The following is a 13,731-nucleotide window of genomic DNA, read 5'->3' on the forward strand; positions in this document are numbered from 1 at the left end:
AATGGGGGACAGAAAAGGAAGGAGGGAGGTGGAAAAAATATATATATACTGATTTTAATGATAGCATAATTAGTTATATGTGGGAGGAGTCATTCTCTAATGCTGCTGAGGATCCTAGGACATGCTCTCCCTCTCACTCACACACACACACACACACAGTGCCAGTGCTCGTGTTGAGACCCTGCACATGTCACTACAGTGGGATGGAGATTCTCTTATCCCTTCCCCCACAGCATATCTGAATTCTCTCCACATTGCTACATGCCTCACCTGACTGTAACCCCCCCCTGTGCTGCCTGCATGGAGGAGTCCACGTTCAAAATTGATACGTTTTTTTTTTATTATTTGACCTTTATTTAACCAGGTAAGTCCAGGCAAGAATGAGAACCAATTCTCATTCATAATGCCAGGCAGCATAGAAACAACAAAAAGGGATTGTGTTTGAATAAAGAATACAAGACAGGGAATTTGGGCAAATCACACAAATCAACTGTGGGATTCTCTAGCACATTTGTACATTTGACAGAAACAGTTATATATATATATATATATATATATATATATATATATATTAGACCCTCTCTATAACTCCATCCTGCCTCTGAGCGTCGTTAAGGGAAAGCCTGCAGTGGACTACACCAACGTGATGCGTGGTGGGGGTGATCTTCAAAGTGAAAGACACGTAAACACAACGTTAACGCACTGTCTTTACGTGCACTAACCCTAACCCAACACACTCTAATTCACTTTAATTCATCTTCATTGTTACATATTCGGGCTGAGGTCGTGTTTCATTAACCCACGTTGTCTCCACCCCACTCGTCACTCGTTCTTGTTACTGCCAGTCAGGTGACATTTTCCGCCTCGCCATTTTGTCCTGTGCCGGGTATTTATCGGAGGAGTCGTGACGAGCCCGTTTACACTGTTAGTTAGGTGGTTAGTCTGCACTCGCAATACCACAGGGTTCATTTCTAGACTGTGGTCTATCGTAGGTTAAAGTGCGACTTTCATCCACCGCTATTAACTCATTTTGTATATTAATTTTATTTTTGTACCGAGAGGAAGAATGGCGACCCCACCCCCCGAATATTCTCCGTTCTTCGCAGTGATGGGTGCCTCTGCGGCGATGGTGTTCAGCGGTAACTATCAAACCTTCACAATAAAAAATGATGCATTCAGACATGACAACAGGATGTAACTGTGAATGATCCGCCATCGTGTGCCTGTATGTGCGCAAACTAGCTTTCGTTAACGTCGCAATGCTAAACTCGAACTGTCGTTTATTGTCGTTATATTGAGTTGTGTGAGGAAAGCGGGCTCTTTGTTATTAAAACGGTTATTTAACATTAGTTTGTCCGTCGCTCCTATTGTATTCATTTATTTATTTATTCATTTATTTATTTATTTTTATTTTACATCCGATAGCACAGATTCGTCAAGGCTAGCTAGCCAGCTGATGACGACTACAGAAGTGGCTTCGACATTAGCTCGGTTCTGTTTTGTAGAGCTAAACGAAATATAATATAAATAAATGTGTCAGACTAGAAAGTGTGGTCTGTTCTAATAGTGTAATAATTACAGTGTCAAAGTGATTTCCATGTATCTTTGCTCTGACAGATGTCGGGTGTGTTAGCATGTTGTAGTTGTCTGGGCTGCATTTTCACCTTGTTACTGTAACGTGTCAGATTCGTGTATGCGCTGTTCATGGGCGATAAAACCGTATGCAACGATTATTATGACATTTCATGTAATATATCGTAAACTGAGAATTCTCGAACCAGTGACGAGCCTTTTTTTTTTTAAATGGCGTCGTTAACGTGAGCAGCTATGCCCGGAAACATCGATCATCGTGGATCCAACTGTAAATGTCACTTTTATAGCGAGTTATTCAAGCGAAACGTGCATTTTTCACTTCACAGATGTAATAGCCACATGAAACCAGAATCAACTGGATGACTTCCTTGTTGCCCAAAGGAATGACACACGGTCACATGATTATCACATGATGAGACCTTGACTTGGAATTTCCATCTCTTTGTCAGTATCTATATTACTAAAAACGCAGAAGTTAACAAGATGTAATTCTATTCCACTACTGCTATGTCGGTTAAAATAGTCAGAGTTACAATTTTAATTATCTGTAAAAAATATTTTACCATGTGTTTTACTATGTCCCCACCTTTTTATAATTTGACCTGTGTAATAGTCAGAGATTGAAGTATATTCAACAGGAATATCAACCCAACACACAAGATATGTGTATGTTGTTGGTACATTCAAGCACTCCATTAAATAGTGTGCATGTAGATGCTTTGTAGTACTGCCAGTCTGTTGGACAGACCTGGGATGGCTAAATGGTTCAGTGATGGAAATGCATAGCTACTGACGGTGCTCTGGTTGGTATTCCATGGGTTGTCTACCTGGAAATGAAAAGCAACTTGGTGCTCCTGTTTTTGTCCATTCTCCATTCTATGTGTAGTGAAAGGCAGCATGGCTGCACACACTTCTAAAGACCTGCATTGGGCATATAAATGTCAATATTTGTTGTCCTCTAATTGTTAACAATTCATTCAGACCACATAGACTACTGGCTGGCATACTTCTGTGTTTAACCAACCTGTAGCGACAGACGGGAACACTGTGATTCAATAATTGTAGTGGTTTTCAAACAGTGGTATACCTTGAAACCCAAAACCAGTCCATGCCTAATTGCTTGCTTTTCCACACTTAAAGAACCTAACATTGAGTAAATGTTGGCCTGGGCTTGTAAGAGGGTGTGAGTCTGGTGACAGTTGTGAGGTCTGTCCCCTGAGATGCCTGGCTCAGAGCAGGTGACTGTCACAAGGTTTTACCCATAGGAGAAATCTAGATGTGTGGGCTCTTTCCATTTTCCAGAACAGCTATGTCTGTTGTTCTACCAGGAACTTGTCACACATTGAATCAATTGGATATTATTTTTATGGTTTTACTTGTGTAACCTTAGATTCATATTGTATTCTCTCCCTTTTTGAAGGAGGTGCAATTGGTGATGACAGCTTGCTTTTCTTTAGACATTCCTCAGCTGTTTGTGAATCATAATGCTGTGGTCTCATATCTTCTTACACTGTACAACCAAAATGCCATTTTGTAAAACTGGAGAGCCTTCCTTGAGAGTGAATAACTGTGTTGTTCTGCTGCTCCATGGGCTTTATTTCTTTTATTTCATTTGTATTCTTTTGCAAGATAATCCTGATTTGTCAGCAAATACTGTTCTGACATTACAGGGGCATCACATTTATTCATTCTGTAAGGAGAGGACAGTTCTTTATCCAACATTAGGGGAATTTAAACATTGCATTTGTTCCAGAATGACAGTGTGTGAGGAGATACAAGGAAAGATTACATCGAGAAACCTTAACTACAACCTTTAACCCCTTTTAACCTAACCTTTTGTATTTCCCCGGACATGTTTGGGTCCATCCACAGTTGGATGTAAGACAGTTGCTCAATGTGATGTGTGAATTTATTTAGATTTTAAATAATTTAGTCCCTGAACAAAGAGGTTGGTATTACTTAAAAGTTGGAAAACCAAATGCTAAGTTTAGCTTGTGGAAACAGTGCCCAGTTATAGTCACATGTTTTTCTGTAGATGGACAGGAATGTCCACTATAATCGTCCCCCAGGATAAAGCTAGATGGCTGACTACCATGCGCATATATGAAGATTGACCCGTATCTTCCTTTCTGTCTAGAGCAAATAAGTCTTAATATAGCAGAGATGCAGTGTCAAAGATCTGCAAAGAGAAGTGATTATTCTCAAGAAACTTAAATAAGTGTTGGTTATAAAGTTGTTTATTATCTTTGTCAATTGGGTTATTTTTATAGCGTCAGATTTTAATTACATTTTCTGGTTATGTAGGTTATGGCCCAAGAAAAAGACGGTTACCATTTGTTAATGATATTGGTGCTGATTCAGGAAATAAAACCACGTTTTGAAGTTCTTCCCCAAATGCCATAGTGTCAACTAGATTAGCATTTTCCAGCTTGTGTATGTAGAGAACAGATGCTACATTTAACATCAGAGCCCCAGTTTCTGAACTAATGAGATATCCTGAGACGCTTCCATTTCCTTCTTGAGCACTTGATTGGAAGTAAACATGTCCCAGTGGTTCAGTTTAATCCAGGTTTGCTTTAGGTTTGAAACGTTGAGAGAGTTAGCTTTTCTACTCATCCAGGGCTTGACACAGACGGCACACCAAAAAAAAAGAGTTGCCACAGTGACCCGACTGAACCAATGCTTTCAAAATATCACGATCCATCCTTTCAAGCCTTTAGTGTGTTCACGGAGTCATCGTCTTTTTGATCCGCTGCGTCTCTCCTCACAGTCCCAGGTGTGCTCTGATAGAGCCCTGCGCTGGGCTCTGGCTTTTTTACCTCCCAATTTGAAAGATGTGTTTGTGTTTATATCCCTGTTTCATTTATTTAAATTAATTAGCAGAATGTGCTACAGTTGTGTCATACAAAAATAAACAATATTTAAACCAAAATAACCTTTTTACTTTTAACTTCAGATTAAACGTGAACCTTTAAATTTGACTGAAATATGTATTGGATTTATATTGTGAAACCTTTTTTTTTATTATTATTATTATTATTATTATTATTATTATTATTGTTATGTGAAGACACATTCAACATGAATGAACCTTTTAATTCTGCGTCTTTAACTCGTGAGTTCTATTTTTGCCGGATGACGAGCAGGGCAGGAAGTCGTTGCAGCCTTAAAAGCGCTCTTTTCAGAATGAAAATCGATGACTCTGTTTTTGTAAGTGATTGGGGCTGTAATCATAATTGAAACACAAGTTTTGATTAATTGCACAGCCCTAAATTAAAGTGTCTTCATGTCTTTTGTAGCAGTATCAGTAACAGCAACAATGTAGCACATGTCCAAAACAACCTCAATGTAAATTGAAATACTAGCAGTTGAGTAATTGTGTATTTATTATCCGATTAGTGGACTAATCATTTCAATAATGGTAATAACTATCAAAATATTTATATTTAATTGTGTTGTACAGCCATGCAGCAGTGTCTGTTATGAAATTAAAAGTAGGGCCACACACTTTCATTTCTGCTGTAAAGGTATCACCATCAGCAGTTGTAAAAGTGGAACAGAATCTGTTCAGTTGTGCTATTGCTCCACTTCTTCTTTCACATCTGCCTTGTTCTGCTAAATCAAATGGTCGGTGCTATCTGAAGACCTTTGTGATGAATTCCCCTTTTGTTGCCACTGTTGACATGATTAGGCTCATTACTCTGTTCACTTTATTAGGACGACGAGCCTGAAACTGGTCCTGTTGTTGGGAACACTATCCTGACACAGAGCCTTCTTACCAAGATGCTGATTTAGCGTTGGATGCTATTCAGTGCATTTTTTTTGGTCTATTATTCACTGCAGGGATGTTGATAAGTGTGTATCCTGGGTCTCTGATGCATTCAAATCTAAAAGGACACATGAAACTCACTGTCCACATGGGTTTCATGGTGGCAGCCTGTTGAACATGACACAAGGTGGACTAACTGGTGAAGAGTCAGAGCTTTGCAATAATAATAATGTTTTTCCACATATTGCACGTACGAGATAAAAAAAAACCAAACGTCTGGGACTTGGTCTACGTTCTTGTTTGTTCTGTTGCTGGGGATTTTTACCCTCTGATTTGTGTGTTACAGAGGTTATCTTTATGCACCTCTGTGCATCTCAAAAATGCATGCATGCAGGCTTTGTCAAACCATAATATAATTGCTCACTCTCCCTTTCCTAAGTTTGTCTAGAAACTAGTGGCCCTCACATGCCAGAGACGGCCTTTCTTCTTCGTTTGTTTTCATTTTAAAATGTGAAAAACAAGCTTAGTCTGTTCTAGCTGCTGTAGAAACACGCTGTTCCTGATACAGGGCTCGAGACCAACTTTTTGGATTGGTGCTCCTAACGTTGTCATGTAGGTGTACCAGTGCAAAATTTACCTGCACCTGCAGTGCCACAGTTTTAAGGATTAGCTTCCTAGTGTATTTGTGGCTTCGCCACAGCCTCCATCTTGTCCTATTTTTGTTTGAATGTATATTCGTACGTGGGATTAAAAGTTTGCGTTCAAGCTGCTATCACCTGTTCGAACGCGATGTATGCAGGGCACATCACAGCGACGGCTTGTGACACGATGCTGCCGTGCTGAAGCAAGTAACCATCTCACGGTGAGATGTGTCATAAATACCTGTGTAAAAACACACAGTGGCAGACACTCCTTTTGTTGTGTTTTCTTATCCGTGGACAATAATGTAAAAAAACAGGTGACACTTGTGTTTCATGCGTGTGTGATTTTTTTGGTCACAAAAGGTTAGCCTATTATAAGTGTGTGTCTGTTGAATTTAGCTTGACTGAGGTTTCTTTCTGTTTCTCACCAGCACTGGGAGCTGCCTATGGCACAGCTAAGAGTGGTACAGGAATTGCCGCCATGTCTGTGATGAGGCCAGAGCTCATCATGAAGTCCATCATCCCTGTGGTCATGGCGGGAATCATAGCCATCTATGGCCTGGTAGTAGCAGTGCTGATTGCCAACAACATCAACGCTGAGGTGTCTCTCTACAAGTGAGTACATTTTCACTCTTTTGTCAAGTCAATTTCAAATGTTATACAGTGTGTGTGTGTGTGTGTGTGTGTGTGTGTGTGTGTGTGTGTGTGTGTGTATATATTGAGCTCCAGTAGCAATAGCAGTAGGTCAACCAAGGTAACACCCGCTGTTCACCTCCTATGGACAGATATGATAAACAACACAGAAATCAGGCAATATGTCATTATAAATATGTCGCTATAAAGTCCCACTGGCCCATAAAAACATTTACAAAAAGTCCTTTATTCCCTCTGTAATATCCACCCTGAACAGAATCAAACAGCCATCACACTGCACACGTCGTTGTTCTTTTAACTGTTTCCTATTGTAGCGTGTTAATTCCGTCAGTGTTGAAGTGTTGCATTTTATTGTTGCAGCCATGTCATTGAAAGATTTCTGTCACTGACTGGGACAGAAAGTCTATCATCTATTATCTGTGCATCTGCACAAGAGGGTGATAAAAGCGAGCGAGTGGTGACATTTAGAATGCAGCAGCAGCTGGTGTTTGACCACGGGGACGCAGGAGACACATGTTAAATTTTATATACTTTATATTAAACTGTTAAGATTTGCACCTGGATCAACAAATGACATTAACTAGATACACTGTTTAGTTTAGTTTAGTTGTACTTGAAATAATGTTACCATGACAGCCATGTATTCATTTGAAAAAGTTCAAACTCAAGTTCTGTGTCCAGACGAGCATTTCAGTTCCATGTCAGAATGGATCTGCGCCTATACGACCAGATCTGTCCAAACAGGAAGCGGAGTCTCTCCTATTCTATTAAAAGTCGGAGAAAAAGATTTTTGCTATGAGAAATTGAAACCCGAGCCAGCTGCATTTAGATGCCAGTGGGTGGAGCATGCTTTTAAATGAAAGGGGAACAGTGTGCATGTACAGTAGCTGGAGTAGTGGGCTAACACCGTCTCTTTCTCTGTAGGAGTTTCCTTCACCTGGGTGCTGGGCTGAGTGTGGGCCTCAGTGGACTGGCGGCAGGCTTTGCAATCGGCATTGTGGGCGACGCAGGCGTGAGGGGCACGGCTCAGCAGCCAAGGCTTTTTGTGGGCATGATTCTCATCTTAATTTTTGCAGAGGTCCTGGGTCTTTATGGGCTCATTGTTGCCCTTATTCTCTCCACAAAATAAACACCCAAACCCAAAGTATTTCCACTACAAGATCTGTTCTTCATGTCGCAACTTGAAACGTGGAAAATATTGAAAGGTTTCTTGCCACATAAGATGAAGCAAGTGAAGGTGGGGAAAACAGTTAATTAAATGGCTCTATAAATATGGTCTTATCTCAACAATGTGTACAATTGTTCCTATTTGATAGTCAACTCGTCGATGTACAATGTAGTGATTTGTGTGCGTGTTTCAAAACTGTATGAAGATTTTATTCCCCTCCACTCATTTCCGGTCATGATGCCTGGCATCCACTAGTTCACCAAAGGCCACACAACGTTCTCTTTCCACACTGATGTTGGCGGCAACACCATCTCATCATTAATGTTGAGGATATATTTGTAAAGAGAAATGTGTATGGACTTAAGACATTTTCTTTTTCCCCCCCCACTGATTTTTATTTATAAGAAATTGTTGATTGAACTGTTGAATGCAGCAATAGTCTTTACCTCCCCTGGATATAATACACATGAATCTACAGACATTTATTTATCTATGTAGATAGATTTAATGCACTGTGGCTTAATTGTTTCTCAGTGATTGGATTCCTCTGGATGTCATTCTTGATTTAATAATAAGATTGCCTTTAGTGCGTTGCTGGTGGAGTGGGAGTTTAGTGTGTAGCTGTATTCTAATCATTATGCAAACTTCAATGTTTTCCTGTTGTACAGCTGTTTGCATTAAAGGTATGTGTGTCCCATGTTGGGTCTCACAAGTGTAATTTCCAAACTTCATCTCTCCATCTTTTTAACCCCCATGTTCTGTGGCTGTACTTCATCTCTTCCTCATCCCAGCCATTAAAGTCCTGCATGGATCAGTGTTTTTCTTGCTGTTGGATTGGAGGCTGGAGTTTTGGAAGAATCACCTCAGGTCATGTGAAGCTCCTTCAGACTCAACATGTAGTACATTAGTAATGACTTAAAACATGTCTATCTAAAACCATAAATAATGTTGATGCATCTGTAAACACTCACCTCAGCACTCTAAATAGGCCGAGGAGGAGGAGGAGGAGTGGGTCTCTTCTGCACCTGCAGAAGAGTGTGGGCATGAGCACGTACAGCATTCCTGTCTGTGTGACAACATTCTCACCTGGTTAAATTCTGGCCAGAGGAATGTTGCCATCTTGTGGAGGTCCTGTATTATCACTTCACGTGCGAGCCAGTCTTCGTGCCGCTTATGCACGGGGGCTTGCCGAGGGGAGTCCAGGGTTCCAAAAGGCCCGGCGTGTCCGCTGCCTCCTCAGCATCCACTTCCGCGTCTTTCTCACACTAATCCAAATGCTTCACCTGACCGCGCGTTTACCACACAAGCCCGAGCCCATGTAAAATGCCCAAACTAGAGCAGAAACTATTAATCCAATAATTGATTACTAAATTAATCGACAACTATTTTGATAATCGATGAATTGGTTCAAAGCGTTTTTTATGATTAAAACAAGATTTCCGGTTGTTTAAGCATCTTAAATGTGAGTATTTTCTTCATTTCTTTGCTCTGGATAACAAAGAAATCATTCAAAGTGAATCATTTTGGTTTGTGGAAGAAACATTTTTTAAAGTTTTCTGACATTTTATGGACCAAACGATTCACCGATTATGAAAATAATCGTTATCTGCAGCTCCAGCCCGAACCCGTCGGGCAAAGATCTTCAGTTCTAATACACATGATGCTAAACCACTCGACATCTTTAGCAAATGTATTGCAAATGTCCATTTATTGCTGTTGGAGTCTGCAGTGACAGATGACAGGCTTCACACTTTGTGCCTCAAACTGTGTCCTCAGCACTGAGGAAACTGCACACAAGTCTTGTACTTATGGCAGATAAAGAAAAGTGACTCATCTCATCTTACATTAAACTGCACGTTTGAATGGAACAAAGTAGAAAATACATTTAATGACGAATAACAAAGAGCAATGTACTTAATTTACAAAGTCTATGTGCTGAAATCAAACGTCACCCAGAAGCTTAACGTCGTTGCTCATGTGGTTTGTAGACTGTTGAGAATCGTGTGTGAAATACTGCTGATGGCACTGAACGTGGTGCTGTCGGGAAACAACTCGGCGAAGTCTTTGCCCTCCTCGATGCTGCTGCTCAGCTGAGGATCCAGAGGCACACAGCCTGAAATGTAGACAATGATGATGCATGAGCCAGTTTGACATCATCACACCAGATATGCATACAAGCAGCATACTTCATGATCCACAGTGGAAATCAGTGACAGACATATCAAACCCTAACTATCATGATAAAGCAATGTGATGCTGGCAGAAACACTGGGCCTCTCACTGACTCAGGCTCAGATCAATCCTCTGCATCATCACTGCATAGAGCAGATGATCGTGTGACCAGAACGACTGATTTGTCTCGTTAATGGAAATATTGTAATGTAATGTTTAAAGTGTACTGTGACATTAGATGAAATCCTCACCTAGGAATACTGATCCAGTCAGTTTGGCGAGTTCCTCTCCACCACCCTTTGAGAAGATGTTGCTACATTCCTGAAAAGACAAAATGTATTCAAATCAAAAACGGTCGGCGACGACAAACACTAACAACGTTGGGCGGAATTTAAGAAAGAAAATGCATTTACAACCCACGTAAAACAGAGACAGTGGACTTGTTAAGATGAACTGTACGTCATGTGACGGATGATTTTCATTAGCAGTACACTCACAGAGCAGTGTGGACACACAAAACCACTCATGTTCTCGATGACGCCCAGGACTCGCACCCCGGTCTTCTTACAGAACGTGATCTCTCTCCTCACGTCTCCTGTAGACACTGCCTGAAGGAGACAAGGAGACAACATGAGCAATTTCTCCTCGGAATCCCGAGGTGAGATGGCATGCAATTTACAACTTTACCAAAACATTGAGCTAAATCCCACACGAATCATGTACATCATCAGTGTTTGTACAGACTTTTAACGTAAACACTCCGGTAACATGTAGAAAAGAGGCATTTTCACCATTTTGGTGCTAGTTTAATGGCACACTGCACATAAACAGCTAGTTTAGCAGCAGTAATCCACCCTCTCTCGCTCCCTCTTCTTCTTCAGCATCAGCAGGAGATAATCTGCTCCTCTTTCTGTTCTTCTCTACTTCTAACTGTCTGAGCTTTTCCATGTGTGTCTTTGTCAGTAGTGTAGGAGCAGGTGCAGTTAAAGAGAGTTTTTATGTCGACACTGTGTTTGACGAGCAGTTGAGCAAACTATGGTGTCCTGTGTGTCCTGAAGCGATATTTTTAGACGCCTCAACATTTCTGAAAAGACTCCTGGAGCCACTATTTTTGAACATAGACAGTATAATGTGTGAAAACAAGAAATGCTGAATTTTCACTTTTCTGAGTAGTGGCCAAAGTTTTTTGTGCTTTTGTTTGTGTCAACACTGGCAGCTGTTTCCAGTCCAGGCAAGTGGCTATGGTAGGCTAGTAGACGGCAGCATGTGTCAGTGGCTCTTAAAACCTCACCGATCATCTGTTATTCTCGCTCATGCCGCGTGCAGCCGCGTCCGTAAATCTTACAACTGTATACCTGTGGTGTGGTGACCAACACGGCTCCATCCACTCTGTGCTTCTTGAGGTTTTCCAGTATGGCCAAATGTTCATCAGATGTCCCTGGTGGTGTGTCCACGAGCAGCACGTCAAGTTCTCCCCACGCCACATCAGACACAAACTGGCCGATCAACGCTGCAGCACAGGACATTTCATTGAATTCACTTTTAATTTGCATGGCGACCAATCACAACATACGTGATGTCAAAGCACTGTGCATAGCAGAGCACAGAAACCCCAACAATGAGCAAGCACAAGGCATCAGTGCAGAGAACACAAGAAACCTCTGACAGAACCAGACTCCAACATGTGCCGCGCAAAGAAAACAATGGGGGACATGCAGTAGCATAGATTGTTGAAAAAAGTTCAACTGATATCAGTTTCAATCATAGCATAATAATGATGGTAAAACTACTACTACTGCTTATGATAATAGCCTTGAAACTGGATCTGGATCCTGCAGCCTGCAAGATGAGGACCAAGAGAGAGGACAGGAAGGAATCCAATCTAGATGTAAGGATTGCATGAACTACTGTAGTTCTTTAACATCCATTAAATACTAAATGTTTACAATTTCCACAAAGTTCCACAGGTGGAAGGAGGCTGTCAAATGACAGGTCTAAATGGTGTGTATTTATAAAGCACATTTCTACATGTACACACACATTCTGATAAATCTAAACTAAGAACATTTATTCTTAAGATATTGCAAATTAAGTGGGTTCAGCCTCATTTTGTTATGAGGCTGAAATCTGTATATCTTGGTGTCTCCATTCACAGTTGACATGTTTTTATTGGGAGCAAGCATCTGTCTCAGGCTGTACTCAGGCTAGTACACAAGCACAATTCAAAAACATTATAAAAAGGTGCAACACCTGTTTTCTTGGGCCCTCTCCACACCACTGCGTCATCTGGGTCTGCCAATAGGAAGCCAATGGACATCAGGGCCAGATTCTTCCGGCTATCAGTGTAGACAGGAACCCAGCCCGAGTCACACTGGTGCACGTCAGGCCGGCCGACACTCAGCATGCGGGGGATACTGGGTCCACAGAGGTCAGTGTCCAGGATACCAACCTGAGCAACACACTTTTACTTCTCACATTCATGTGTACTTCTACTTCAAATACTCAGGAGTATTTATTGAAAACATTACTTTTTACTTTCACTATAGTAAATTGATACTTAAAGAGATTTACTGAAGTTGTCTTTTACTACTAATTTTCTATATTTTCTGTACTTTTTACGTAACTCGGCTTAAATAGGGTTCAGATTGTGTGTTTGAACACTGGTCACATTATGTAGAGAAAAACAAACTAAATCAAATAAATAGTGGAATAGTAAACATGATACACTGTGTGTGTGTGTGTGTGTCACCTTGTTGCCAGCGTGTGTGAGAGCCAGAGCCAACTGTGTGGTGATGGTGCTTTTCCCCACGCCGCCCTTTCCAGACAGGATCAGCACGACGTGACGCACTTGAGACAAATTCCCGTCTCCTGCACGAGGAAGGAAACATGACGACACACTGTCACTGTCACTGTCACGGACCACAGTTCATCACAAGTTAAACACGCGCGTCCAGTATTCAAACAGCGTCTTCTTAGAAACTCTTGCTTTAACTGAAGTTTCGGGATCCAGTGTGAACCAGTTTCATCAGTTTAAACACGGTCAAAGCATCTGATGTCAGTCGGCTAAACAAACAGCACGCAGTGAGTTAACACACGCGGATGAAGCGGAACTCACGCGCTCCACGTTCACGAGTGTGAAGCATTAAAGTTAAACACACATCAATGAAACTCACCGTTGTTTTCCTCCAGGTTTGGGACAGACATGATGCTGGAAATCAATGTGACACTTCCGTGAACGTCACGCGCGTCGTATCCGCAGCCACAGAGGAAGACACGCCCATGACACGACTTCTTCTTTAATGAGGTTTTATAGCGATTTGGTGCATTACCGCCACCATCTGGTATGGAGTGTGGATCAGAAATGTTGATCTAAATGTACTATTACTGTTAAAAATAAATAAATAAAATAAAATAATAATAATTATTATTATTATTATTATAATAATAATAGTAATATAAATATGTATATATGCATATATATACATGCCCATACACACACACACATACAAACAGATTGAAAAATGTATAACTTATACAACTTACATTGCAACCTATATCCTCCAAATCAACTTTGTGGTTTTATTTTATTTTTTTTTTACATAATACTTTGTAACAGTCACTTTTGTAACATGTCTTCCAAATCAAACTCCACTTCAATGTCTGTCAAATTTTAATAATAATTTCTCCGTCTCTTTGATATTTATGACATGCCAAACTGTTTCTTCCTGCGCACA

General features: G+C 40.8%; 2 protein-coding genes across 2 annotated transcripts; one reads left to right on the forward strand and one right to left on the reverse strand.

Annotated features, from left to right (window-relative positions):
* The first annotated feature begins 851 nt into the window (after positions 1 to 851).
* Positions 852 to 8,551, forward strand: atp6v0cb (ATPase H+ transporting V0 subunit cb). Its single transcript, XM_058620587.1, has 3 exons — positions 852 to 1,139; positions 6,435 to 6,618; positions 7,582 to 8,551. Exons 1-3 carry the CDS (start codon positions 1,067 to 1,069, stop codon positions 7,784 to 7,786), a joined length of 462 nt encoding a protein of 153 aa, XP_058476570.1. The 5' UTR covers positions 852 to 1,066; the 3' UTR covers positions 7,787 to 8,551.
* Positions 8,552 to 9,514: 963 nt separating this feature from the next.
* On the reverse strand, positions 9,515 to 13,312 carry nubp2 (nucleotide binding protein 2 (MinD homolog, E. coli)). Its single transcript, XM_058620580.1, has 7 exons — positions 13,171 to 13,312; positions 12,747 to 12,865; positions 12,248 to 12,446; positions 11,353 to 11,507; positions 10,495 to 10,605; positions 10,249 to 10,318; positions 9,515 to 9,938 (listed from the first exon to the last, which is right to left on the reverse strand). Exons 1-7 carry the CDS (start codon positions 13,199 to 13,201, stop codon positions 9,799 to 9,801), a joined length of 825 nt encoding a protein of 274 aa, XP_058476563.1. The 5' UTR covers positions 13,202 to 13,312; the 3' UTR covers positions 9,515 to 9,798.
* Between the last annotated feature and the right edge of the window lie 419 nt (positions 13,313 to 13,731).

This window comes from Solea solea, chromosome 21 (assembly GCF_958295425.1).
Source record: "Solea solea chromosome 21, fSolSol10.1, whole genome shotgun sequence".
In the NCBI taxonomy this organism is placed as follows: domain Eukaryota; kingdom Metazoa; phylum Chordata; class Actinopteri; order Pleuronectiformes; family Soleidae; genus Solea; species Solea solea.

What these genes read in the sequence shown, in the direction of transcription:
- atp6v0cb (XM_058620587.1), top strand. Translation starts at nt 1,067, where the DNA reads ATGGCGACCCCACCCCCCGAATATTCTCCGTTCTTCGCAGTGATGGGT. An exon ending in TGCGGCGATGGTGTTCAGCG is followed by an intron (nt 1,140 to 6,434) that starts GTAACTATCAAA and finishes GTTTCTCACCAG; the next exon opens with CACTGGGAGCTGCCTATGGC. An exon ending in GCTGAGGTGTCTCTCTACAA is followed by an intron (nt 6,619 to 7,581) that starts GTGAGTACATTT and finishes CTTTCTCTGTAG; the next exon opens with GAGTTTCCTTCACCTGGGTG.
- nubp2 (XM_058620580.1), bottom strand. Translation starts at nt 13,201, where the DNA reads ATGTCTGTCCCAAACCTGGAGGAAAACAACG. An exon ending in TGTTGGTCACCACACCACAG is followed by an intron (nt 10,606 to 11,352) that starts GTATACAGTTGT and finishes TGTCTCCTTCAG; the next exon opens with GCAGTGTCTACAGGAGACGT. An exon ending in TTGTGTGTCCACACTGCTCT is followed by an intron (nt 10,319 to 10,494) that starts GTGAGTGTACTG and finishes TTGTCTTTTCAG; the next exon opens with GAATGTAGCAACATCTTCTC.